At 38.8% G+C, this 27,916-nt stretch overlaps 1 protein-coding gene across 3 annotated transcripts; it reads left to right on the top strand.

Annotated features, from left to right (window-relative positions):
- Positions 1-12: 12 nt before the first annotated feature.
- rnf213b (ring finger protein 213b) lies at positions 13-27,897 on the top strand. Of its 3 annotated transcripts, none has more exons than XR_013787776.1 (62): positions 13-152; positions 1,159-2,175; positions 2,276-2,428; positions 2,536-2,705; positions 2,789-3,078; positions 3,158-3,378; positions 3,573-3,776; positions 3,863-4,073; positions 4,281-4,336; positions 4,451-4,613; positions 4,692-4,832; positions 5,085-5,183; positions 5,282-5,410; positions 5,599-5,758; positions 5,973-6,140; positions 6,226-6,375; positions 6,494-7,107; positions 7,197-7,356; positions 7,492-7,709; positions 7,933-8,076; positions 8,553-8,705; positions 8,858-10,019; positions 10,136-10,320; positions 10,453-10,605; positions 10,706-14,536; positions 14,615-14,751; positions 14,889-14,987; positions 15,159-15,283; positions 15,385-15,501; positions 15,593-15,763; positions 15,880-16,015; positions 16,120-16,302; positions 16,494-16,627; positions 16,757-16,932; positions 17,047-17,250; positions 17,673-17,860; positions 17,977-18,097; positions 18,213-18,313; positions 18,579-18,758; positions 18,870-19,015; positions 19,093-19,192; positions 19,324-19,435; positions 19,780-19,996; positions 20,159-20,349; positions 20,787-20,909; positions 21,130-21,240; positions 21,449-21,691; positions 21,879-21,957; positions 22,046-22,080; positions 22,183-22,431; positions 22,576-22,741; positions 22,946-23,031; positions 23,422-23,658; positions 23,760-23,892; positions 23,997-24,080; positions 24,161-24,341; positions 24,558-24,650; positions 24,743-24,820; positions 24,914-25,111; positions 25,467-25,556; positions 26,285-26,460; positions 27,284-27,897. XR_013787776.1 is itself a non-coding variant. In XM_079476752.1 (62 exons), exons 2-62 carry the CDS (start codon positions 1,202-1,204, stop codon positions 27,417-27,419), a joined length of 15,354 nt encoding a protein of 5,117 aa, XP_079332878.1. In that variant the 5' UTR covers positions 13-152; positions 1,159-1,201; the 3' UTR covers positions 27,420-27,897. The 3 variants fall into 3 exon arrangements, 2 of the variants coding, with proteins under 2 accessions (XP_079332878.1, XP_079332877.1); XM_079476752.1 differs by having other exon boundaries at positions 24,449-24,650; XM_079476751.1 differs by having other exon boundaries at positions 24,449-24,650; positions 24,743-25,111.
- The last annotated feature ends 19 nt before the right edge of the window (positions 27,898-27,916 follow it).

Below are 27,916 nucleotides of genomic sequence, written 5' to 3' on the forward strand. Positions count from 1 at the left end.
CATTCGAAACCTGATGACGAAATGAAAGTGAAAGTTAAGTCGCGTTTCAAAGGAAATCGTCCATAGGGTTTGTTTCCCGATGACTGTTCATAGAGAGACTTTTCTGTCACACGGTGCTGTCATGTTTCCGACACCGTAAAGTATCAACGCAGGTATGACATCATTTATTTAGTCATATTGTGTCATTTTACACTTGATATTTTGGACACTATTGAAGCGATGAATGAGCTTTGTGATTCGCTTCTGTAAATTCCTCTGTGTTTATGTGTAATGGCTGGAAATGCACAACAAGACTTCTTAAAGCTGAACAGACATCATACACACAGTCACTGATCGAATCTGCAGACTGGCACAGACTTTCTGCAACAAATCCACAGTGAAAATATGGTCTTGTTGTGTATCAAGTCTATTGGGAAAACAAAAAGCTGATTGTTATAACAAAGTTGTTTACTAGTTTCAAACATGGTTTTGAATTGTTATTGATAAACGTGATTTCTAACTAAAAGTGTCCAGTTTGTTTGTCTGTGAGTGAACTACAAAAATAGGCTATTGGGAGATTGTGATTTATTCACTGAGATTCAGTCTTCTTTGATTCTTTACAAGTCTCGCCTCAGTTATAAGCATAAGTTAACCTGTTTTAACTGCACAAACAAACGCCTTCGCTTTAAATGTCCTGATTTCATTTGTAAACTTTGCTTTTTTATTTATATAGGCCCTATGGGTTGATAAGAATAGCTACTGTTGGTGTGTTCTTTGGTGTGACAGCAAATATAGAAAACAATCTTGTTATGGTATTTTGTTTTAGTCTATTAATATTTATATTTATAATCAAAATTGCCTAAGAGAGATTTATCTTGTAATTTTTTTCTAAAATATTTGCTGTCATACCATAGGACACATATACACATATTAGTCAACCCCCCTTAACACTATTCTTCTTCTGCGGTCAATTATTACAAGGATCACAATTACTTAATACAAATACAAGTATTGCTATAATTGTTTTCATCAAGATATGGTTGTGTTATTATCTTTATTATATTTTCATTGTAACGTTTTTTGCTAAAGAGGTAGTGCTGTGTGTTAACATTTCATTGGAGCATTCTTTGGAAATGCATAAATGTGATTTATATTTTTCTTTGCCTTGTGAACGCTAAGAAAAACGGATTACAGAAAGCTGCAAGCAGCAAGAACTTAGAAAATGCCTAAAAAGAAAAGAAGTGGGGAGAAAGGTAAGGCACAGAAGAAAGGGGCCAAAAAAAGAGATGCTAGCACCTTTTCAGCCAAAGTGCATTCACAGAACACAACACCCGAAAGCCATGTTCAGCCAATCACAGAGTCTGAGCCCCATACTCAACAAAGCTCAAGAACGGTGGAACAATCGACTCAGACCGTGCCTGTTAAGCAAGCAACACAGCAGACACAAACAGAGTTTAATGAAAACAAAGAGACCACAGAGCCAATAGAACAGAGTCCAGAGGAGGATAAGATGCAGGTGGAGAGGAATCAAGAAAATGAAGGGGATGGATTAGATGAGAATTGTATAAAGAAGAAAAAAAGGAAAGTCATTGAGTCAATACAAGCAGAAGAAAGGAGGACCGAACCGTCAGATGGTTGCAGAGATGAACAGAAAGAGACAGAGACCAAGGAAAAACTCTCCAGAGATGATTCACAGAAAGACACTGACCGCAAATCAGGAACTGAAGGACAAAAATCAAATGCAGGAGCTGCTGGAAACCTGCCTAAAGGCTCTAAGGAGTTCAGTGACAACAACAAGTCCAAAGAGGCAATCGAACAGAGTCCAGAGAAGGATAAGATGGAGGTGGAGGCTCAGTTACAGGGGAACCAAGGAAATGATATTGATAGGAAAGATGACAAATGTATAGGGAAAAACAGTGAGTCCAGAACAGCAGATGAAAAGAGAAGCAAAACGTCAGAGGGTTGCGGAGATAAGCAGAAAGATGCAGATGAGCAGAAAGACACAGAGATCAAGGAAAAAATTCACAGAGACAGTTCCAGAAAAGACACTGACCTCAGATCAGGATCTGAAGGACAAAAGTCATATGCAGAAGCAACAGCAGCTGGAAACCAGACTAAAGGCTCTAAGGAGCAAAAGAACCAAACAGCAGCAAATCAGGACCACACACCGAAAAGCGAAACTCAGCGACAGCAACGGTTTGCATACTTGTGTTCATCATATCAAATTTGATACCTAAGTAGATGCATGACCTTTGGTGCATTCATTTATAGATTTTTCTCACAATTTATTTAACAGAAAACATTCCCCAGTGAGAGCTCCGGTCAAGCCACCGATGTTTACTTTCTACATATATGCAGTTCTGGACAAAAGATTCAAATTTAATCAAGACTGTGACCTTCTATATCTCAAGTGTAATATTGACTATGCACTACAAATTACAAAACTCATGTAAGTGCATACTTTTTTCAGATTTTATTGTAGTGTAGAATAAATTATCAGCAATTACAATGTTCTTTTTCTATTGTTTTACTGTATTGTGATTTGTTGTTGCTTAGGGATCTACATCAAACTGGCTGTTTGATTGAAGCAACATTTTCAGTTGAGGAAAGCACGCTGATGAGGGGTTGTACAATAGAATACAAGTATGCAGTTGAGCAGAGGCACAAGCTGATTGAGGAAATAGCAGTGAGATATGTTTGCATACCTACCGATAATACAATAAAAGGTACTTTTTATTTTTTAATTGTTATATGATTATTTTTTATTGTCTTGTGTGATAACACTTTATTTTGTTGTTGGGTTTTCCAGAACTGCACATTTATGAAGGCTATGTAAGCTATTCAAGCTCAGGATCTTATCAGGATTGGTTTAAAAGGTTGGGAGCAAATTTTTTTCGGTTTGCAGACAAAAACATTTTTGAAGGCTGGAGGACTTCTGCTCATGTGCTGCTGAACCGAGTGTTTGAAAAATGGGAGCCATCTAGCCATGAGAGCATCAAGACATTAATACAACACCTAAACCATTACATAAAAGGTTTTCAATTGAGCCATGAACGAATGTTGACATTCCCAGGGAATCTACTTCCATCTCAAATTAATGTAAATGTGATTTCTTTTTACACCTTTGCTTTTTTTTAAAACGTCTTGTACATAAGAATGACTGTAGTTGTTGGTTTAGGTCTCAGAGCTGATTTCTGAAAGACTGGTTGAGATTTTGAATGGAGAATCACAGAGCTCAGCTGAAATGAAGTCTTTGGAAGTTGCACTCTCAGTGTTTAAGGTGTGCTGTGGCTGTGGAGTGAATCTCAGCATAAAGGACAGGGGCAAGCTTTGCCAAATTGTCTTTAAAAACACTGCTTCTCTTGGAGATATGCAAACACCACAAGATTTAATTGACCAGTGAGTATAAAACAAAGTATTGTTTTCAAGAAGTATGTAGATATGGGGACCTTATTTATAAAGATGTTTATACATTATAATTATATATTTCCTTTTGACGACTGATTTTCAAAATTTCAGTATGGATAAAAAATCATCTTAATTTGTAGAATGCAACCGCATAATAATTTTGTTATTTATTTGTATTTCTGCAGCTCTGTGATAGGACTGATGAACAAATGTGCACAGGACTTGATCACAGAACTGGTGCTGCTTGTTCCTGCTCTTCATTCACTGAGAAAGCCAGAGGCAAAGTCAGATCCAGGCTTGGCTGTGAATGAGGAGAGATGGGCAGGGCTTGAAAGCATCAAGTTCACAACATTTAGAGAAAGAATAAGAGTATGTTCTGATAAAAGAAGGTTTGTCTCATTTTAGAGCTTCACTTTCATTTTTGAAATATTAAAAATGATCTAAACTAAAATACCATTTCTTCTTAAATCTGTAGGATGATCCTTCAGATGATTAAAGATCACTTGCCATTGAGCAAAGATAAGCCTTACTTGTTGACCGGCTGGCTTTCCATGATAGCCTTTGAGGACATTCCTGAATTTGCAGAGTTCACAGGAACTGCTCATGAACTCCTGATCCAGAACTTGATGTACAGAATGGAGGAATTTGGGAAATCTGAATGCCATCGCACAAAAAATAACCTTGAGGTATTAGATCATTGGCAAAGTTCACCCAAAAATGACAATTCTGTAAGAATAAATCCATACTGTGTGTATGCATACTGTGAAGTAGTTACATTGTTTTTTAGCTCTTTATTGAGGCTGATAGTCACCTGGAACTGTCAGTGTATTTAAAAGCGGTGTAAAATTATAGTTTTCTACATTTGAATAAATTGTTTGGTTTGTATATTGCAGGCGATTGAAAATGTCCTGTGCTTTTTTTTGAAAATGGTGGAGGAGGAAAAAGAAAGGTTCAGTATTGCTCTCAGTATTGTTCATTACCTTTAAGGATCATTACACTCGTTGGTATCGTTGTTAAAGCTGTGATACATATTTGATATTAATGGAGTTTTTTTAATTGGCAGAATCATGAAGTCCGAGTCATTAGGCTCAATCCTTGAGTGTTGCAGAAATGTACACAAAAGCGCATTCAAGGTTGCTCAGCTCGTCCAATTCTACAGTGTCCCATTGCTCACCTTCCAATTACTGCTTAAAGTGGTCGAAATGAAACATGCTGTGCTGTCAAAGGTATTGTGTCTTTGAGTTCTGCTTGTCAGTCATGTTCAGGGGTTGTACGGTGACTAAAATAATCATTCTATCTTGCAGGGTGGAGAGGGAGAGGAAAAGGACCATCAGCATTTGCAACTGCTCAAAAACATGCAAGTGGAGTTCAGACAATGGAGAGATGGTCGGCTCCAAAAACCTGTGTTGCAAAGTTTCAGGCTGTGTTACCCCAAAGAAATACAGGTCTAGTACTGTTTAAAACCTTCAATTAAAAGAGCAGTTAGATTAAACCACTCACTAAAAAGCAGCGCAATTATTATCTGCACTTGATTGCTGTTTACAATGATGCAACATTTCTAGATGTTGACAACGTGACAAAAATCTGTTTCAGATGTGTAGCTGTAAATTCACATATTTAGATTTCAAAAATTCACATTTAATATGCTCTTAAAAGCATACAATATAAAAGGTCTTAGTTTTATATATTCTTTGTAGTTGTGGAACGGCTTGTATGGGATTGAAAGTGCAATACCAGACTTCTCTCAAGACTGGAAATGTTTATTAGATGGAGACTTGAAACGGAGAGTGTCACAGGTAAGATAAATACACTATTATAATTTTAGAAACATGTACATTGATTAATTAGTTGTACGTAAAACAGGTTGTTTGACCATACTCCCTTTGCTTTCCAGATGAAGGAATCTGACAAGATTGTGATTTGTTGTTTGGAGATGTCAGCCAAGGAGATCGAGAACAGTCATGCCAACATTCAGTCTTGTTTTCGGGAGCATTGTCAGCTAGCCGTGAAAAGCAGATGTCAGGTACTTTTTTATTGGGAAAGAATGTTAATTGTTATTATCAGATTATTCTAGAAAATAAATTTTTCAAATTTTTGCAAATTTATAAAAAATAATATAATTTACAGTATGATGGAAAATATACAATATGCCTTGTCTTAACTCGTTCTATGTTAATATTATTATTATAATTTATCTATTTATTTTTGCAGGCGAAGAAGGAGGGAGATCTTTTAGATCTTCTCTTCAACAAACACATGAGATGGCCTGTCTTGTCCTACATTGTTATTGAGTCGGCAGCTCACTTTAAAGAGGATCGCGAAGGACGGCTACTGGACCCCCAATCAGCCATCAGCTTTTTTTTGTCTCAAGGTTTGTCTCATGGACTTCAAAAGTAATTTTAACTTACTATTTTACATATTTGAATGGCCAGAATTTAAAATCATAAGTTTAATTAAACTAAATGTACAGTGCCTTTTTACCAACAAGGTAAACACATTGAACCCTATTTTAAGATTCTTTCAAGTACTGTATGTAAATACAAAAGTTGTTCATTATTAAAGCAGCATTCATTTTATTACCACAGACAACTGGAATCAATGGAAGTTGGATGAAGAGGCAAGTCGGTTAATAGCAGAGAGTCAGTCAGACTTGGGTTGTCTAATTCAGAGCCTTTGCCAGGGAAATGTGACCCTGGGCCACTTGAAGACCATCCTAAAATATAAGAGTCGATTTGAGAAGCTTTACAACCAACGTTAGTGTTGCTCTCTTCATGTCACCGTCTGTTATTGTCACAAGGCCACCAGATTAATATTTTTTTTTATTTCTGTTGTCTTTAGATAATAAGAACAACAAAGAAAATAATATCTCGGTCACTGTGACAAAGCTACTCAGTCAAAGAGAAAGTGACATGAAAGCCTTTGAAGAACAAAGGGAGCACATGAACGTCCTTGTTAAAATGTTAGGGAAGATTTCGGATACTGTATTTGGTAAGTACCTTAGGATTTGTTGAATGTGTTTGATATGAAAACCTAGAACAAGCTTTAAATAATTAATTCTAGATTATAGGAAAAAACATTATAATTCTTACTTTACATGTTTCAACAGTCCCCGAGCTTTCTTCCCTCGAGGAGGAGGTCAAAAATGACCAGCTGGCAATATCACTGGATGAACTGGTTGAAGTGCAGGTATATTTCTCCACAGAGGATCTTGACAAAAAGAGCACAAGAAACGTGCTGTGCTACAGAGATAACGTTGAAGTGCAAGACATGGCACGGGAGATGCATGAAGTGAGGACAAGCAACCTTTTGCTACATTTATGGCTAGAAAAGGCAATAGAATATGCAATGCTGGTTTTTCAGCCATTAACACTGAACCTTACAGATGTCTATAGCGAAATCTGGATGCCTTGTCACAGTGAATTCTTCGACCTTGGTGTACAAATTGCAAATGGAACAGCTTGTTTTAAAAAGGTGGACCAGGTTTTAGATTGGTGCGAGGATCGTGGTGAAGGGGATCGGCTAAATAAAGAACTTGATTTATTGGCATCTATACTAGTTAATGAGATTCAGGATAAAAACTGGCAGGAACTTCGATTCAAACAGATCCAGGAATATAGATGCCTTCACCATGCTGCCGAATCTGCGGAAGTCATACTGGAAATAAAACATCAAGTGGGATTACAAGGAGACTTTAGTGAAATACATGTCCTGACTCAAGTGGTATGAAATCTTTATATATATTTTCGGTATTGTATTTAGTTTTTTTCAATCTGTTAAATTATATTTTTTGAAATATGTTCTGTATGTAGAGAGACGACTCATTCAAACTAAAACCTCTGGGTTCGTTGAGCGATGATCTTGTCAAAGCCTGGCAGAAGTTGGCAAATGTCAAACCACAGCACATAGCCTGTCTAAAGGCATTCTTGGACAGTGATCCTCTGAACAAATGGGTCAAAAAGCAAATTAAAAGTAAGAATTACCTGAATTATAATATTGATTTGAGTTCTGTTGTCATATAAAATTAATTAATTATTCAATTATTCATAAAAACTACTAAAGAATTCATCTTTAGTTAAATGTAAATTAACCATTTTCTACTTTAAGGTCTGAAGGACTTAAAAACCTTTATGGATCTGGCCACAATTCCTGCTGGAGAGAATGATGTAGACACTGATCGTATAGCTAATTTTGAAAGTGCTGTTATGGGTTATAGTCCTTTGCTTTACTCTCTAAAAACCGACGCAGGGTTTGAGGATTTCATCAGCTGTGCTCAGCAAGTTTGGGACACTCTTGACAAAGATGAGAAACTTATGGATAAACTGGTTAGTTTACAGCACCTTTTGATGTGAAATAATGATCATTTATTGTTTTAATATTCCACAGTTTCTAATGTTGCATACTATTATGAATAGTATTTAAATATGTACTGAGAAGAACAATACTGTACATTAAATTTTCATGCAAATCTAGCTTGGACTAAAGGGTTCCCACTTTTATGGATCTCAGAAATATATATTTTATTTGTATTTATCATTTTGTTAACAGAGGGACTCTTGTCGATTGCTGGATTGGCTTAAAGGTTTAAGGGAGACTTTTGGGTCTGTTGAGCAATCGTCACTTTCTCAGGCCTCAGCTATCAATACTGATGGCGTGTATTATGTGGGATGGCCAGTGGATTTCACTGGAAAAGTGAGTATGTGGGTTGTATGTATGTATGTGAATGTATGCTTTAGAGTGATAGTTTCCCAAAAATGAATATTCTGTCATCATTTACTTACCCTATGGTTATTTCAAACCTTTATAACTTTCTTTCTTTTGAACAACGTTAGTAACCAGCACTGGACCCCATTCACTTCTATTGTATGGACACAAAACCAATGCAAGTGAATGGGGTCCAGTTAACAACAATGTTTGAAGTTTCGAAAACCTGAAATTTCTAGGGTGAACAACTGTATCACTTGTTTTTGGGTGAACTATTACTTTAAGAACGCATTCTTCGGTGAAGCATTCAATTCTTGATTTTTACTTAAACTGTCTCCAAAACTAAAAATATATTTTATACAATTGTATAGGTACAGTTAATGAACATTGTACACCGTTAAAATTGTTAAAAGCGCTAAATAAATAAAGTTGACTTGACTTGTATTTATGTGATATGTTTGCAGACGTGTTTGGACAATGTCTTTAATGTGAAGGTGACGAAGAATGGACAAACAAGGACATACAGACTTGATGAACTTCTCGAGCTTCAGAATAAACTCATGCTGATGTCATCTAAGGGGGAGCATGGGAAGGAGCAAGTCAACAAGTTTACTCAAGTGGGTCCTTTATCCACAAACTTTTTGTGATTTATATTTAACTAATGTGTTTCTCAAGAAAATACCAAATTTCACATGCAACTCTATATTTACATCACTATGTTGAGACAATAAAGGTTTGTTTTGTAGTTACGATTGTTTCTATCTTGTAGGTTTTTGAAGGAGTCCAAAGGATGGGTCGCATCCTTCTGCAGTTGCGTACATCAGGCAATGTGCTTCTCCGAGACTTGGAAGCTCAGATAACATGCAACGGCACAGTGCAACACTGCATTAACGTTAGCTTTTCCCAGTTAAAGAAATTGGTTGAATATCAGGGTGATGTGCTAGAGGAGCTTCAGAAGCTGTGTCGCTCTCTGGAATACGTCCATAAAGACTGGTGTACTCACTTATCTAAGATGCGCTCTCAGTATTATGCTCTGAATTATTACACATCAGAGCAAATTGCATATCTTTGCAAATGGGTCAACAATGTTAGCAACAAAAGGAAACCTGTGCCACGGCAAATATGGTATCTTTTGACCCATGTAAAATCAGACTGTAGCATAAATGACATCAGGGAAGCCTTTGAAATGGCAGCTGACCCAACTGAACCTATGGATCAAGGAGTTGTTGCGGAGGAGCCAGAACAGGACAGTGATATTGCCATGGAAAGTTTGGACAACCTGTGGAAACAATTTAAAGAGAACATGTCCAGATTCCTCTCCGACCATGTAGATGTTGAAACACTTGGGAAATTTCTCTTTGTTCTTTCCTCCATGAATCAAATGCACATCACACGTTACATTCCTCAGATTCTATGTGACGGAAGGCCAAACCTTATCCAGTGCCCTATTGCAGATGTAATTAGTTCCACGTTGTCCTTTTACACAGAGAGCCCAGAGCAACCTCTTCCCACAACTGATGAGATATTAATGTGCCAAGAGGAAACAACCACAGAGGAAGTGGAGATCTTCCTTCGCCGATGTTTAGGATTTCAGGGCACTAAATGCAAACATAACAAGATTTACACTTTGGTCAATCCAGGATCTCTGAGCTATGATGTAGGTGTGGCCCTGGTGGAATGCTTTGAGACACTAGAAAAGAGTGCTAAGCCTCATTACCGTCTAGTGATGGTCTGCCCCGTAAACCAGGATAGATATGTTCCTTCCTTCTTTAGCAACTTTAAGGTGCAAACAGGTCTGTGTGTGTCCAAAGAAAGAAGCGAGAAGTACCTTAAAAATCACTTCCGTATTCCAGCCGAGCTTGACAATCACTCACGCGTCTACCCAGCGAAGCTCTCCATTTGGATGATTGCATCTGACCGTCCAGCTGTTGGTATGTATTGTTGTAATATCTTAAAAAAAATTCAATAATCTCTCATGGTTTTAGTAACAGACAAGATATTTAATGCAGGAACTCTTTTTTGTTTGTAACATCGACTTTCTGTGCAGGAAAATCACTATATGTCAAACGTCTATTTGAGCAGTTCCAAACAGAGTTTCCAGAAGCATCCTGTATTACAATGAGACTCATTGAACCCTGTGTTAACATCGATGGATTTGTCCAAACTCTGTCCCAGAGGTTGGCTCCACAGAAAGAACAAGACCCTCTCCTATTGCACATTGATACGGCAGCAGTATGTTTTACAACAAACATTCTATCATTTTGATATATCTTGCTAAGTGTAGGTGACTGATAATATTTATGAATCTGCCTACAAATTTATTTAGGCATTTCTGATATTTTTACTGATATTTCTGATAAATAGGTACGCTATGGCTTGGAGGAGTTCCTGTTCAAATTACTTGTTCTGGGATGTCTCATTGACAGCAAGGGAAATATATGGAAGAGAAACACGGCTCATTTGGTGGCAATTGAAGCACTTCAACAAGGTCTCGGGCCAAACAGTCAAACCCAAATGGTAATGAAGCCATGATTGCTTTGCCTTTGCTTTCCCTTGCTTTTCCTCCTTTTAATAATTTAGGAACTAATCTGTATTACCTTTCTTCTATGCTTCACAGAGAAGCCATGGGTTTTTGCATATACTACCTACTATATTCTGCAGACCTCCTAAGGAAGTCCAATATTTGGAGATCAGGCAAAAAAAAGAGAGACAAGCATCTTTAGATCCCCTGATGGACAAAGGAGAATTTAGGAGTGAAGACATTCAAAGACCTTACCAATACTTACGGAGGTTCAACAGGAATGAGAACTTGGATCGTTTCACATATCCAACTCATTCCATGGAAGGAGATCCAGTGGACTGTCTCCATCACCTTTTGTCAAACTGCGGCTTGAAGGACCCATCATGGGCAGAATTAAAGCACTTCACTTGGTTTCTTAACCTTCAGCTCAAAGACTGTGAGAATTCCTTGTTCTGTGATCCAGACTTCCTTGCTGACAATTTAAGCGGATTTAAGGACTTCATAGTAAAATTCATGATTCACATGGCTCGAGACTTTGCCTCTCCTTCCATCGATATCTCTGACCAAAGCCCTTCCTTTTTCTGTCAGAACAAAGATGAGGAGGATATCCTGTCTAAACTAACTATTCGGAAGAGATGGGAAAATGAATCTCACCCATACATCTTTTTCAACGCAGATCATTTAAGCATGTCTTTCTTGGGATTTCATGTTAAGACAAATGGAAGGACACTCAATGCAGTCGATCCACAAAGTGGCAGCGTGTTAATGGGAAATGTGATGTCTCAGGAGCTTTTTTCAGGCCTTGAACGACAAAGAATTAACCTTTCTGAAGAATTCGACAACCTGTCTAGAGAAGACAAAATACAAAGAATTTCCTTTGTTGTTGGTGCTGAAAAAGGTTGGACAAAAGGAAAGTTTGATCCAGACCGTACGTATGAGCTTACTGCTGACAATGTCATGAAGATGTTGGCTATTCATATGAGATTCAGATGTGACATTCCAGTAATCATCATGGGTGAAACTGGATGTGGGAAGACGCGGCTTGTGCGCTTCCTCTGTGATCTGCAAAAGGAAGGCAGAGATGTTGAAAACATGAAACTGGTCAAAGTCCATGGAGGTACTACTGCTGAGACAATCTATAAGAAAGTGAGAGAGGCAGAAGAAATAGCTCAGAACAATCGCCAAAAATATGACCTTGATACAGTCTTGTTTTTTGATGAAGCCAACACAACCGACGCAATCTTTGCTATCAAGGAAGTGTTATGCGATAAAGCTGTACAGGGATACCCTTTAAAGAAAAATTCGGGTCTGAAAATTATTGCTGCATGTAACCCCTACAGAAGACACACCCCGAAAATGATTGAGCGCTTGGAACGAGCAGGGCTTGGATATAGAGTGAATGCTGAGGACACTGAGGATCGCCTTGGTAAAGTTCCCATGCGACAGCTTGTGTACCGTGTGCATCCTTTACCCCCAAGTATGGTGCCTCTGGTATGGGATTTCGGACAGTTAAGTGATTCAAGTGAGCACTCCTATATTCGTCAGATCGTTCAAAAACAAATAAGGGATCATGGTATGCCCCTTACCTACCACAAAGAATTCACAGAAGTTCTGTCTGCTTCTCAAAGATACATGCGCAGCCAAGCAGATGAATGCAGCTTTGTAAGTCTTAGGGATGTCGAGAGATCAATGTGTGTCCTGGTTTGGTTTTACCAGCATAGGGAACATCTTTTTCCTAAGGAGCAATGGTTTGAAATGGAACATATGACATTGAAATGCTTGGTGCTTGCCGTGGGTGTCTGCTATTACCCGTCACTTGAACGCAAACAACTGTACCTCGAAGCTGTCAGCAAATACTTTCCTCCTCCATTCAACTCTGCAGAGAAACTAGAACAGGAGATATCATCATGCCAAGACTTTTTTCTTAGTAACATTGAAACAAGAAATACAATTGCAAAAAATCTGGCTTTGAAAGAGAATGTTTTCCTCATGGTGGTCTGCATTGAGTTGAGAATTCCACTCTTTCTGGTTGGCAAGCCCGGGAGTTCAAAATCTCTTGCTAAGACTGTTGTAGCGGATGCCATGCAACGTCAGGCCTCTCACAAGGAGTTTTTCAAGAAACTCAAGGAAGTTCACATGGTGTCTTTTCAATGCAGCCCTCACTCAAGCCCTGAAGGAATCATTGGAACCTTTTGGAACTGTGCACGTTTCCAAAAGGATAAGAAATTAGATGAGTATGTTTCAGTTGTGGTACTGGATGAAATAGGTCTTGCAGAGGACTCTCCTCGGATGCCACTGAAAACATTGCATCCACTTCTAGAGGATGGATGCATAGACACTGAAAGACCTCTACCACACATGAAGGTTGGATTCATTGGAATCTCAAACTGGGCTCTTGACCCAGCAAAAATGAATAGAGGAATTTTTGTGTCCCGATGGGATCCAAGTGAAAAAGACTTAATAGAGACAGCTGAAGGCATCTGCTCATCATCCAAAACTGTTTTTCTCAAAATTAAGCACCTCCTGCCAAAGTTGGCAAATGGCTTTCTAAAAATCTGTAAAGATGACAGCGAACAGTTCTTTGGTCTCAGAGATTATTATAGTTTGGTAAAAATGATTTTTGCAACAGTCAAAAAAACAGACCAAGAACCAATTGACAGTGAGTTGGCAGAGGCTATATTGAGAAATTTCAGTGGACAAAGAGATGGTTTTGATCCATTTCTTTCCTTCAAGGACCTCTTCCTGAATATTTCAATAGTCCAAAGGCCAAGTACACTAAAAATGATTGAACAAAATCTGGACCATCATGGTGAAGAAGAGTGTCGCTACCTTCTTTTGCTCACAACTAACAGTGCTGCGTTGTACATAGTCCAACACCATATTTTCTCAAAAGAGAACAACACACCTCCTGAAATTGTATTTGGTTCAGGATTTCCAAAAGACCAGGAATATGCCCAGATATGTCGCAATGTGAGTCGAATAAAGGCATGTATGGAGACAGGCCGAACTGTCATCTTGTTGAATCTCCTCAATCTTTATGAGAGCCTGTATGATGCCTTGAATCAATACTATATCTACCTCGGTAAACAGCAGTATGTTGACCTGGGACTCGGGTCACACAGAGTAAAGTGTAGAGTGCACAGAAACTTCAGGCTGATTGTGGTGGAGGACCATGAAAAGGTCTACAAAAGGTTTCCTGTTCCCCTTAAAAACAGACTTGAAAAGCACAAAGTTGATAGGAGTACAGATATGATGCCTTGGCAGCACAGAGTTTTGAAAAAACTCAGAAAATGGGCAAAAGAATTCCCAAGGGTTCAAACACTTACAGAAGTAAACTTTAGCCCGTCAGATGCTTTTGTTGGTTTCCATGGCGATGCTTGTGCCAGTGCACTACTCCAGGCTTTAGAGAAAATCCAAAAGCAGGCTAATGATAAAGCAAATACAAATAGGGCCAAGGACATGCACGTGAAGAGTGAGGACAAAGAGATACATCAACCAATCGATGAAGAAGTTTTGATGATTGGATCAGATTTAAACGAGGAAATAAATGAAATCCCTGATGAGGAACAAGACAGTGCCCCTTTGGAAGTTGACAGCAATGTAAAGGATGCAGAAAACATTGAGAGTCTTGGAGATGTTCTTCATCTTGTGAAAATGGATGGGGATTCTAAGGACCTTGAAGACAGTATGGAATCAAATGAAATCTTGGATGAGGAAGAGGAAGCTCTTGAAACTGCCAAAAGTTTTCTCTTAAACTGTGCCACACCTGACTCTGTCCTTAGACTGAAGTATTTAGAAGAGTTCGGAAATCAGGAGAAAGAAGAACTTCAGCGAATTTATTTCCATCAGCAAAGCCATAAATCACTCAGGAACCTGATTGAAAGCCATATGGAAAAGCCTGATCAAGACAGGACCCGATTCTTAGAGGTATTGTTCACTTTTATAGAGGTTTACAGAAAAGGTTTCAAAGTTTCTTATGCTTTAAATTTGTTATGAACCTGCTAGGTAACCACCTTCTCCAGTCTTCTCACTGGAGCTGATTTGAGAAATCTTGCACCAGCCTTGGGTTTATCTACTGAGCAGGTTCCTCTGCTCTTCTTACACCAGTTTGACACAGAAGCCTCATTTTCCAGCAAAATACGGTAAGAATTAAACTTTTAAGTGTTACACACCATTTACGTCATGGTAGTGTTTGTTTTTGAATTTATTATAGTTTATGTTTATTTGTAGTAACTCGTACAATTGTACAGTACAATTCTATGTATATAAATTTTTCCAGGTCTTATCTGAGGGATTCTGGACTTTCGTTACGCATTCTTCTTGTTCAGATGGACATGGAAGAGTCATTGTGCAAAAATGAACTTATTGCTTCAGCAAAGTAAGTCTTTGGTGCTGGCAGCAGCAGCAACAACAACAACAACAACATTAACAACATTCTTAGGATGTTATAGTTTGCCACTTATTTTGATTATTTTGGTAACACTTGGTAGATCGGGTGTCAAAGACTTAAATTGATAATTTTTCTTGACCTTACCTTACTTGTCCCCAGATACTGTACCATGAATGAAATTTTGTCCTTCAAATCAGATGCAAGCAACTTTTATACTGTGTTCATCACAAAGCTCTCCAGAATTGGTAAAACAAGTGGCAACACATACATTGGCTTTCAAGGAGGTGAGTGGAACTGCAATAGATTATTAGCATTAAAAGTCTTTTGGTATATTCTAGTCTTTAGCTATAATTATGTTTCAATCTTTTTTTCTTTGTTACTTAAGGGGTTTGGTTATCTGTGCATATCGATGACCTTAGAGATTCTGAAGACATGAGCTTAGATATTAAAGATTTTTGTGGAATTTCTATAAGTGAACTTATCGCCAGGACAATGAAGCCAGGTAGGATACCAAAGCAGTATATTTAGATTAAATGAGGGACTGTCATAACTTACCCCAGCAAGTTATGAGATGGAATCAAATTTGTTTACAGATGTCAAGGATTCAGGAGCATCAGTGCATCTAAACAGTTTGTCCCTAATAAGATCCTGCACACAGAAAGCTGTTTCATTGCTAAGAGATACAGGCAAAAAAAACTCCAGGAGCATGGAGCGCATGAACATATTGCTTGCCCTTTTGGGTGATGACCCTGTGCCAACAGGAGGTGGGTTTGGTTAAATTGACTCTTTCCACACAGTTTAAATGTGTGTCATATTAAAGTTTGAATGAAAGTAGAAATGGTAAGAATTTAAGTTTGGATTTGATGTCTGCGGTTTGCAGAACGGTTCCAGAGAGTGTTGTTAGGAAGGTTGATGACTGCCCTAAAGCAGAAGGAAGAGCTGAGTCTTAATCCAACAGACTGGGTTTATATAGCAGCAAAGAACCGTGAAGCTCTACAAGAAGGTGGAACACTCCGGTATGTCACTCTGGGGTTAAACTATCCCATCTGTCTGGATGTTTGGGTGTCTGTCTATTTGTCTGGCTAGATAAAATACAGTGTCTAGCATTCTTACTTTTCAGGCACACTTTGTGGCGTCACCTGCAGGGAATTTTAAGCCCATTACTTGCCAGGGTTTTAGAAGTGTTGGACCGAGACTGTAACTTGGGTCTACTACATGGGCTCAGTGATGGTCTGGTGCAGTTCTGGTTAGAAATCTTTCAGGATCAACAGCTCCTTGGCATACTCTTCTCACAGACTGCAAGGTATATTTTTAAAAGAACAATAGCCTAAATAAATACTGCGAAATCGCTTTCTAAGTTATGTTTTGATATGAAGTGGTAGAAATGCGTCAAGACGACTGTAGCTTCCGTTAAACTAGATCTGTTCCACTATACAAGATTTTTGTTAGAGGCATTAGACACTTTTAAGATTTACTTTTAATTTCCTGCTTTAGTGTTCCAGAGCAGGAGATTAACGTTCAGTGTTACCTGTTTGTTGGGGAAGTGGAACGGCCCTGCGCTGCTCCCTTTAGCTGGCTGATAAAAACATACTGCCAGAGTTTATGGGAGGAATCAGAGTTTTTGCGAGGTGAGGCCTCTGTTTGTCTTGTAATTTTTGTCAACTTTATTTGTTTTGGATACCAACCAGACACATATGTAGATTGCACATGCAATTACTAGCCAATGGTTAATTGCCAAGTGTTGTAATTTGTTTCAGGCACTGAGCAAGGCAACAAAGCAAGGATTCAACAGTTTATCAGTGCGGTTTCAGGCAGTGGACTGGGCAGCTATTTTGAAAAACTTTCAAAGAGAGAAAAAGTTGAACTGGGCCGCCGTTTCTTGACTGACTATGTACTTCTGGCCTTCAAAGTACATTCTGAAGAAGAGCTGGAGGTAAGATACATATTTTATTTGTCATAAAAAGCTGGAGGTAGGACACACATTTTATGTGTCAGAAAAACTCTCGTATTCTGATGCCATTGTGGGTTTGTGGCCGTTTTTTCACAGATCCTCACTGCGGCATTGCTGGGCTGTGTGTCTGCGATGCAAGTGGAGATGTCAGTAAGCCCTGATCTCTCGCCGATGTGGATCCTTGCAGCCGCACAAATATATGCACCACGCCTGGACACCTTATCACATGCCCTTCAGCTCAACCCTCAAATGATGGGGATCATTAAGGACAGGATAGCACAAAAAACAAGCCCTGACATGGTGAGAACCGCGAGGGGGTTGCTTTTAAGAACAGAATCTGAGCTTGCAGTTTCAGTTTGGGTAGGAAAGATCAATTAAAATCCAAAAGTAATCCCATAGCCCACAAACATCTGGCAGATGTCTATTTGATGTCTGCCTTCAAATCTGCATGACATAGTTTGCTTATCTCAGAGACGTCTGCTATCAGACATTTAGAATGGGTGAAAAACTGCTCTTTCTAAGATCTTTAGCAGATGTTTTTACACAGCAGATGTTTTCCATATCTCCAGATATTTAGCAGACGTACATGTGCTAGCTGGGAACCATCCAGTTGCTTTTCAGTTCATTCCAGAAGTGTTCGTCCATTCATAGAGACAGAAAGAAATGTATCTACAGTGATTTATTTTCTCAGAATTGATCTCAATTGTGTGTTTTATTTACAGTGTGAGGATATTCTCGGTGTTGGTATCTGTGTTGAGGAAACAAAGCTTTTACCTGTATCATCAGTTTGTGAATGTCGAAACTTTTTGCAAAGAGTTGAGCAACTTCAGCCCTGTTTAGAGCAAGTGCTCAGTCCAAGCTACAGAGCCCTCTGCAGCCCAGGCTGTCTCAAACAGCTGGACACTATAAAGTAAGATATTCAAATTATACTACAAAATTAAACACATAATAATTGTATAGGCATTCGTTTACATTCTAAGATTAATACAGAGATATTTGATAGACATGGTATGTCTCTATCTTTAGGTCAGTCTGGATGGGGATGCTGTTGGTGGGCGCTTTTATCGAACAGATTGTTGTCAAGATGAAAATGAATGATGAAAGGATAGAGGCAGTGACTCTGAAACACTGCACTCAGTTACATGGGGTGAGTCTAGATGTCCTATTTAGACGTCCTCCACTCTATTTTCAAGTCCAAGTGTACGAGCTAATACTTTGTAGGCTATCTAACAGATATGCGTCTTGTATTTTGTCTTGTACAGCTGATGGAAGGATCTCCCAATTTGAGGAACAAAGACAATCTTCAGCAAATCATCCGCATACTCAATGATTACCACAACGAGTCCATCTGCAGAGAGCTGCGGTAAACCAACGTTTAAGATCGCTTTTGAACATTTTATTTATATTTTTAAAATATTTGTTTCTGGATAAGGTGAATGCAACACTATTGAAGCACAATATACAGTATATCTGTACTTTATGTTTCTGATTCATTATTGAAGATAATCACCACATGTTTAATTTTTATGTCAAACAACGTTCTTTATTTCATACCAATTCGATCAACTACACAGCATTAGGAACGTATCTCATAAATGCTTTTGTATCTGTCCGCTCTTTCTTCACAGGTTAAGTGTAAAATGTTCAGTATGTTTAGAAGATCTATCAAAGCCAACTGCTCTTCCCTGTGACCATGTCTTTTGTTTGGCCTGCATGGAAAAATCCATAGCCGGAGGAGTGCAAAAATGTCCCATGTGCAGGACACCTCTGCCAGACAACTACCGGCCCACTGTCTCTAGAAACATAGAGTGAGATTACACCTCACAATTTACTTTATATGTAATATATTATATGGTATAAAATTGTATGGCAGGGTTATAGTGCACTGTAATATTCTGTGTGTTTGATTTCTGTTGCAGATCGGCCTTGAGTCAGCATGATGACATAAGGAAATGTTGCAACAGCTTTTTCCTGGAGGTGGTCTCACGCTTCTGTCTGACCGATGAAGAAGAACCCTCAGAAGACCTGGTGGAGCTGCTTTTCTCCCTCCTCATCTCAGCACAAGGTGGGTTGATTTTAATACGACTTTCCTATCATGGTAGATCCTTATTAAAAAAATGTGTGTTATGTGAACGCATGCAGGAGATGTCTTTAAGACAAGAGAGCTCACCCCATTCCTGGAATGTGTCGACCAGAGCCCCGTGGTGCGCTCTGTGCTGCCCAAACTTCTTCTGCAATACAGGTTCCTACTGCAATTTTAGATGCACATATACATACCCTGACATTCTGGCCTATAAGATGCACCATTGGCCTTATATGCTAGTACATACTCATAGGTTTCTAACCAAGATGTTTAAAAACAACTCTCTCCAGTTTTAAACAGGTGAAGAAGCACATTCAAAATTACTTGGAAAACCTGGAAAACAAGCTTCTGGACAAAGAGGACAGAACTGAACTCTATCGACTATTTGTTAACTGCTTCCAAGTATGTCTCCTTTACCATGTATAAACGCATGCATCACTATCACTGTTGCTCAATAATACCTTTAAGTATTACAACTTCATTGCACAGCGTGTCCAGAATGTTTGCGTTATGGGAAAAAATATCCCCCAAATTAAGCAATATGGGCTATCACTTTTGTATGACTTCATTGTCAAGTGTAATCTTCTAAAAGGATTGAAAACTCTGAGACATATTTAGGGAACTCTTACAGATACCAGTAAGCAACTACCTCAATGTGAAGTTATGAGTTTTGGTTCCACGCTTTTTTTAGTCAGTTCAGTTATTGCATTGTATAGTTGTGTCTAAAAGCAGATGCATGTTTGCAGGATTCCCTACTTTCTTCTGGATTGAATGGAGCTGTTGGGGTGAAAGAGAATGAAGGTTGTCTACTGGAGAGCGTGAGCTTTCTAAGCCGATTCGCTCGTAAACAGACGCCTTCTAGACAGCACGACCCAGCTGAGTTTCTGCTGTCTATGGCTCGGCTCAGAATGGGTCTGGAGTCTGCTGCCCGTATCCTGCCCAAAGCTGTCGGCCAAAGAGCAGGTAAAGGTGCTTGATTTGAGACCAATTCATGGCAATTTCCGGTATAAAATTAAATTAGAAGATGTGATGTCTCTCCTTTTGTTTATGTGGTCTGATAAATATGACTATAAAGCACATTTTCAGGGAGAAAAATACATCCGTCACATGTTTGGCATCTTGCAGGTAGTTGTGACGATGTGGAACTGAAGCTGTTGGAGCAGGTAAAGGCTGTGTGTGAGTATTGTGACAATGACTGGTACAGAATTTATCTGCTCCGAGCGCTTGACAGACTTGCAGGCATGGATTGTCTACAAATGCTGATCAACAACACAGATTACAAATGGATCTTCCCTGCAGATATTCTACGCCGTCACGTACGACCATTCAGTTGTTTTTTTGATAAACCATTATTCTAGTTTTAAATGTCCAGTATGTAATTTTTCGGAGGATCTAGTGACAGAAATACAATATAATATACATACGTATGTCTTAGAATGCGCTAGTTCTATTTACATGTTTTTTGCCGTGTTGTTTCTACAGTAGCCCTAAATGGACAAACTGCTCTACAGAACGTGTTTTATATATACGTTAACTACTTCGGCAAAGTAGTAAAAACGTGAAAACATCTTCAGTTCTGTGTCAGCCGCCGTAGTGCTTTGAAAGGGAGGGGGGCAATTTGTAACCTCCGCACTAGATGCCGCTAAATTTCATACACTGGATCGTTGATATATATACCAACTCAAGGGTTAATAAAAAAAATCTCAGGGTTAATTAAAGGAATTTAGACTGCTGTTTTTGTCTCTTTTTACAGAGGTTGACTCCTGCTGAAGTGGATCGTTTTTTGTGTTGTGGCCAGTCATATCGGACCATCAGAGATGGGGTGGGACAAGTGATGCTTGATGGCAAAACAGATAGCCTCAGAAAAGCCTTACAGGTATATGGGTGTATTATTAACAACACATACACAACACAATTAGTGATCAAATTATTGAGGCTTATTTGGCTCCTCCCACTGTGTTAGTGATGATATGATGAAACGTGAAGAATTTATTATTTATGTTTTAGTTTCCGAGTTAAAGTTATCATATTTCTTAAGAAGTCTTGAAATGCAGAGCACAAGTCTGCATTTGTTTTACGTGTGCTTTTCATTTCAGGCAATGAAGGATTCGGGTCCTTTGAAAAACGTCATGCTGACTCTTGCTGTGTTCAGGCAGGTTACCTGTCATCTCATGTCACCTGAAAGCGCAATAGATCCTCAAGCACAGGTAAAACCTTCTTATTGTTATCTAAATAAACTCTAATTATATGTGATATTACAACTTGCATATTACAACCTGAAATAGTAACAGATTTGGTTATACAAGTCTTTGAGAGTGAACAAAGATCGTAAAATGATTTGTGAATAGTTTTGGTACTCCTTCGATGAATATGACGTGCTTCCATAATAATAAAGTGCTGTTTGATTCTCAACAGGAGCTAAATGTTTTGAAGGATATTATAAGAGAGAATGCCACAGGACATATGGGCGAGCTCTGTACCACTCTGTTATCCAATCAGATTGGAGGGCCAGGATCTCCATTGAGTCTCAATGCAGGTGTACCTGCTCAACGTCGCCCCCTACTGGAGCTCCTGGTGCATGCCAGTGCTGTGTTTTACAGCGGGAACAGACTGCTCAGGCCACTTCACAGCATTTCCTCTCAGACTCAGAATGTGGCAGTAAGGATTTTTTCACGCTATCATTCACATTAGATTTTTTTTTAGAATGAAATTTTAGCTTTATTTAATGAAAATGAGAAATGAAAGTTTCTGATCACGTTGATCGCAGTTGAGTGCATATTCCTTTGTTGTCACAATGTATGAAAGGCTTTAATACATAATATTATGATTTTCCGCTCTTCTTCAGGGAGCGTTTCTGCCCACTATGCCAGATGACCACTCAAGTGAAATTGGACGATTGCTCAAGGGGAAGATTACACCATACTGTGACTAGATCTTTATTTATATGTTCCATTACAATATAAAAAAAAATTTCACCTTATCCTTAAAGTATATATTTTTGCTACTTTTTAGATTGTGTCAACGGCCACCTATCCTTTGTGGGAGAGGTAGTAGATCTAAAAAAAACATTGTTTTATACTTTTTACTAGAAAGATTATTACAGGGATCGATAATATGGATTTATCTTCTATTTACACATTTTTATTTAGTGTGGTAAACCAATGGAATCTTCAAAGTGTGACTCATGTGGAGTGCCTATTGGAGGCCATAGACATACTCCAGTGGCAGGTTTTCAACTAGTCCATGGACTTAAAGATACAACTCAACCAGGTCATATATTGGGAAATGCTCAAACCCGGTCTGAAGCCCCAGACAGGAATCTGTCTCTAGCACAGTCCTGTGTTCTTCGTCTGTGTCTTCATTTGGCCATGTTGCAAGGGGCCATTCACCACCAGCAGGTACAGTTCAAAGAAAATCAGCTCGCTATAAATCAATAAATGAGAAAAATATTACTTCATATTTTGAACAAATTGTGTTATGGGACATTCTCTCACTCGCTTATGCCATTTCAAGTCGGTAACTGTAGACATCACATCCCACAGGGCATTAAAAATATGATCAAGCCAGCTGTTCATAACGTCTTTGAGTTCCTGTGGCAACATCTTGAGAAGGACATGACCGTTCTTGGAAAGACTTTAATTCTCAACATGGATGACACTGCCATTGTAGTTCATCTGATCCTCGACAGGTTTCTAGAAACCAACACAGGTGGGAATACTGTTCTTCAGTATTGCTGACCATCACCCACATGCAAACAAATTGAGATTTTATATGACATCTGACATGAATATTTAATCTCAAATATTTATCCGGTGATTACTTAGACTCTGGCTGAACATTTCTGTTTTATGTGAATGTATTACTGTGTTTGTAAAAAAGTATCTGAACCAAATACCATTTTGTCATTGACAGGTGGTCAGCAGGATCTATCAACACGCAGGTCCAGAGAAGAGTGGGAGAGCACAGTCTGTAATTCAGTTATTGGTCCTGTCTTACAGGTCAGTATTTTTACTACAGTATCAAAATAGTGAGCGATTTTGTATAGTGTATTGACCTCGTTTCTGAACAGTTTTCATTTCTAAACATAACATTTTACTGTAGAACTGAAGAATGCATTCACTTTGGCAAACTTAATGACTTTTTTGCCTAATTTGATTGATTTTTTTCATCCTCTCCTATCTTTTGACATTTATGATCCTGTAATAATTTTTAATGGATTCATTTTGAGACCAGGTAGATTTTGGAAACCCTTCATTTCTAGTCTTAGGTTTTTAATTTTTTGTATTAGTTGTAAATAGTTTGCTTGCAAGTTGTAATAAATTTAAATTGTGTCATAAACACAAAGAAACAAGATGCTCACTTTTAGAATAAAATGTACTTGTTTTCAGGATTTGAAGAGGATGTTGAACAGCGCACAGGATGTGATTGCGTCTGATAACAGACTTTCTAACAGTCCCCTTATGAAGGTTCTGAAGAGAGACCCTTCAAAAATCCTTCAACTCCCATCTAACTGCCCCACCCACCACTCGGCCTTCTGGAGTCTTTCACCTCTCCTAACAGTCGAGAGCTTCGCCCAGCAAAATCACCAAAGTCAATCACCCCTGCTCACCCTATTTATCAATAAGGTCAAAACATAAAAAATAATACCATCCCCTCTTTCTTTTTTCGCAGTCCTGCCTCATGCCATAACATGTAACATAACAAGTTTATTTGATGTATTCATCAGGTGCATTGTATAAGACAGCTGATTCATCTGCCGACTCTTGCTACCCTGCTCTCTGATCTAATGAAACTGCTTCCTCCAGGCTCTGAGACCCACACCTACACCATCGCCTCACTGTTGCACAGCATTTCTGCAGGTCTGTCATACTAATACATACAAATGACACTGCTCACATCACCGGTGAAGATAAATCTTCATTTTATGAAGATACATGACCGATGGTATGTGTCATTTCAACAGGCTATCAAAAGAAATTATTGTCAGACAGAGTTGACGTCTTTATGAAGGTGTGGAACCATCTCCGAACGGAAATAGCCAACGATGGTATGCTGAATTCAAACTCAATGTTAGCGGAAAGATAGCAGGACAATTATTTTTATTCTATAATTGTTTTCTTATTTCAGCTTCAGTGGGTTTGGATCGTGCACTTTGTGAAAAAGACATGACTAAAGAAAGTTCTGGAGAGTTTCTCTCCATAAGTCGGCAGGGTCCAGGGACATGTCTCCATGCGATCATAGATCTCCTGTCTAAAACGCATAACAGTCTGGTGGCAGAAGCCAGGAAACTCTTTCACCAAGAAGACAGGTGTGTGTTTAAAAACGTCTGCGAATAGTCTTGCTTTAACAAATTTCCATACTAGTTATGGTTTATATGTTAATGTTTAAATGTATGATTCACATTTTATCTAACAGTGATTATAAAGTGCCTTTGGCGTCGCTGTCCGAGAGTCAGCTTGCGGTTTGTCACCCGGAGAGGCAGTTTCTCCCCCTAGTGTTAGCTAACTGCAATTACTCTTTAAAGAAGGGCCAGCAGACAGAGAGCTCCTATGATTATCAGGCTATTGAGAGAGAACTAAGCAGACGATTCTTCGCAGGCAAACCACGCATTCATTCTGTAAGTCAAACACAATTTAAGCTATAGTATCGCAGTTGTTTTTATTCGGAGGAGATCGTTGTTTTACAGGTTAGTATTAATCTCACTTGCAGGACACTGAGAAGTATCTGAGAAGACAACATCAGGATTTTTCAGAGGTCCTTATCGAAGTTAGAGCCAAAATACCCCAGGTAATTTTGTTCAGCGTTTTTGAAAGACCTTTGTGTCATTGTTTTTTGAGGATGGACAAGCAAGCCTCAGTTCTTCACCTCTGCGTGTTTCAGGAACCACTGAGGAGCTCTGTGCTCAGCTCCATGAGATCAATGCTGCGCTCATTCACCGACGTCTGCGATGCAGTTTTTGCTCTCGAGATCGGGCTTCGCTTCCTCCGCAAAACCGGAGGACATCCGCAGGCTCAGCTGTTGAGCTATCTTACAGACTCATTGAAAATGGGCGGACAAATTTCCAGCAGCGTGGCTAAGGTATGAAACATAAAACAGAGTGTTCGAAGCTTTTGCTTTAAAGGTCCAGTATACGAAATTTAGAGGTTTAGAATTGCAACCCATGGCTCACTCCGCCTCCCTTTCGAAGCACTATGTCGGCTCTCGCAGGACTAAGATGTCGTCATGTACTCGCTTCTTTGCCGAAGACATAGTTATGTATATTATATTGCATTTCTGTCAAAAGCTCCTCCGAATAATTACACATTGGAACTTTACACTTAAATGTTCTTTTTTTGTTGCTTGACTTTGCAATATTAACCAATCAGCTATTAGCTTTTTTTTATGGGTATCATCTACCTTCTTCTGTAACTTAAAACCAATCTTTTTGTTTCAGGCTTTGCAGGATAACCGGCTGAGTCAGTGTACGGCCACCTGGCAGCTTCTTACCTGCTGGAGGAGTGAACAGATGATGAGAAGAGGACAGGTAAACCGAGATTCATTCTGTGATGTCATCCTTAGACACTTGTTTTATTTTTACATTGAACCACAAAATTTGCTAATAGGAAGGATGATTCAAACTAGTGTATGGAATATGACATTTATGTTATTTATGTCTGTTGCTTATAAAATGTTAAGTATCCAATGCACGCATGCCTTCAGTCAAAATATAGCACATCGCATTGCACAGCCAGTTCATTCCTACTGCCATTACACAAAAGGGTCCAATAAAAAGCTCCCTTCTGCTCGGCTATTTAGCTCGTCGCTAATCTGACCTCATTACTGTTAACCTCTGCTGACCTCTCACTGCCCCGACACAGGGTGGAGGGAGTGGACATTTGAGAGCTGTAAATTCAAGTGAAAGTGTTGGGAGTTGGCCAGTCTTTAACAATTGACAGTGTGCCACATTCAAGAGTTCAAAGACTTTTTGACCCAGTGTCTGAAGCTATTAACCACTAATAAAACACCGCACATTTGTGATGTTGCGGTCTTGAATAGACATTCCAGCTTTCCTGTAGCTCTGTGCATGGGGCTAGCTTCATCAAGGTCGTGGGTTCGATCCCAGGGGACTGCACATACTTAGAAACAAGTGAATAGTATAATGCAATGTAAGGCGCTTTGCATAAAAGCGTCTGCCAAATGCAAAAAATGTCAAATGTAAATTAATAGAAGTAATATTAAAGGGTTTCATGCATTTGTTTTGAATTTTCACAGGATCCGTTTCAGCGACTGGATGAAAAGTTCAGAGATAAGCTGACTTCAGAGGAGAGAAAGCAGGTGAAGGTTTTCCTCGGCGTCACAGACATCGATATTCTCTTACTGGAACTACATGAAATCCTTCAGCTCAAGGCCAAAAACACAGCAGAGGAGAGCTTTCCTCCACACTGGGAGTAAGAACTTGTCCAAATTTTCTATTTACTTATCCGATAATTTCGACAGTATTTGTGAGTTGTTTGTTGAGGTTTTGTTTAGAGAAACAGGCCACAAAAGGAAAATTACGCTCTGGAATTGTTTCAGAGATGCGAGGCATTTGATTCTAACTTTGGAAGAACTGATATAGAGTCAGTTGGTCAGTTTAAGTAGCAAAATAAAAGAAATACAAAAAATGTAATATTAGGAAATATACTAATATTAAATACAATTTTAAATTTCAATTTTTTTTGAAAAATTTCATTTTATGCGAGTTATAAGAGCACATGAAGGACATCAGTTATAGTTCATCGCTCATTGTAACATAAACTTATGTTTCCAGAATGGTCTATTTTTCACTTATGAGTCTTGACGGAATGCATTTAATGTAAATGTGATTGTTCTGCATAATTATTCACAAAATAAAGCATCAGGAAATGTTTTTCTTCCTAAGCAAATACACCTAAAAGGATCCTATAGAGTTTAGCACCACGTCCTACAACACAAATAGACTTAAGGGTCCTTTAAGAACGACTACTGTCAATCACAACAATGCAGACCTTCCAAACCTAGTAGTCCCCTGGGGACCCATGGGCTTCAGACCCCAGAGAGGCACACTTTGACCCCCTCAGGCTTCCATCTGTCAGAGTGCCCTGCTCTGGTCACCTACTGAGCAGGCAGCTGGTCTTAGAGAAAAGGAATGCGTGTGCTGCGAACAATAGACAGCAGCACAAACTGTTGATCCTAAACCCTACCAAAAGCTAAACACCCTCCCCCTCTCTATTTTTCTGTCTCACCACATAGCATCAGGTTCACTATGGAATCCCGTTTGGAGGCGAAGAACATGAACTCTTTACCTGGTCTTGAGAGTCTTTCGGAGAAAATCACTCTAGCCAAAGCGTCAGAAATCTGGAAACTCGCAGTGGAGTTCAAACGGTGAAAATTCTCAATGAGCCAAATCTAAATGATGGAAAAACATTCCCTTATAACCGCATGTCATGAGGGTTCAATTCCCAGAAAACACACACATACTCATACAAATGTAACTTGAATGCATTGGAAGTCTCTGCTAATAAAAGCATCTTTCAAATCTGTAAATGTAAATCTATGCAAACAAGTGATTTATCAATGTGAGCTGACCTGGTCTCCGTCAGACACTGTTGTCTTTTTGTCCGTAGTGAACTATAACATTATGAATCATTCAATCACTATTAATTCTTTGCTTTAGATTTTGTTGTCAATGCAAAATATTAGAAATAACCTGTTTACTCTTTGGTCTTTTTAATATAGCCTACTGTACCTTCACATTTTATCACTTTGTGGATCTGTAGCGTACAACTATTACATTCCGTTATGACATTTGTCATCTGTATACTGTTTGTTCAATGTTTGATAAATAAATAAACGCAGATCTACAGAACTTGTCTCGGTTTGTTT

The sequence above is a fragment of the Barbatula barbatula genome (genome assembly GCF_947034865.1).
Source record: "Barbatula barbatula genome assembly, chromosome: 16".
In the NCBI taxonomy this organism is placed as follows: Eukaryota; Metazoa; Chordata; class Actinopteri; order Cypriniformes; family Nemacheilidae; genus Barbatula; species Barbatula barbatula.

Bases quoted from the DNA above. Each gene is read 5' to 3' on its own strand.
- rnf213b (XM_079476751.1), top strand. From the start codon at position 1,202: ATGCCTAAAAAGAAAAGAAGTGGGGAGAAAGGTAAGGCACAGAAGAAA. The intron at 5,759-5,972 runs GTTTGTCTCATG...TTATTACCACAG, and splicing joins CAGCTTTTTTTTGTCTCAAG to ACAACTGGAATCAATGGAAG. The intron at 18,098-18,212 runs GTGAGTCTAGAT...TGTCTTGTACAG, and splicing joins ACTGCACTCAGTTACATGGG to CTGATGGAAGGATCTCCCAA.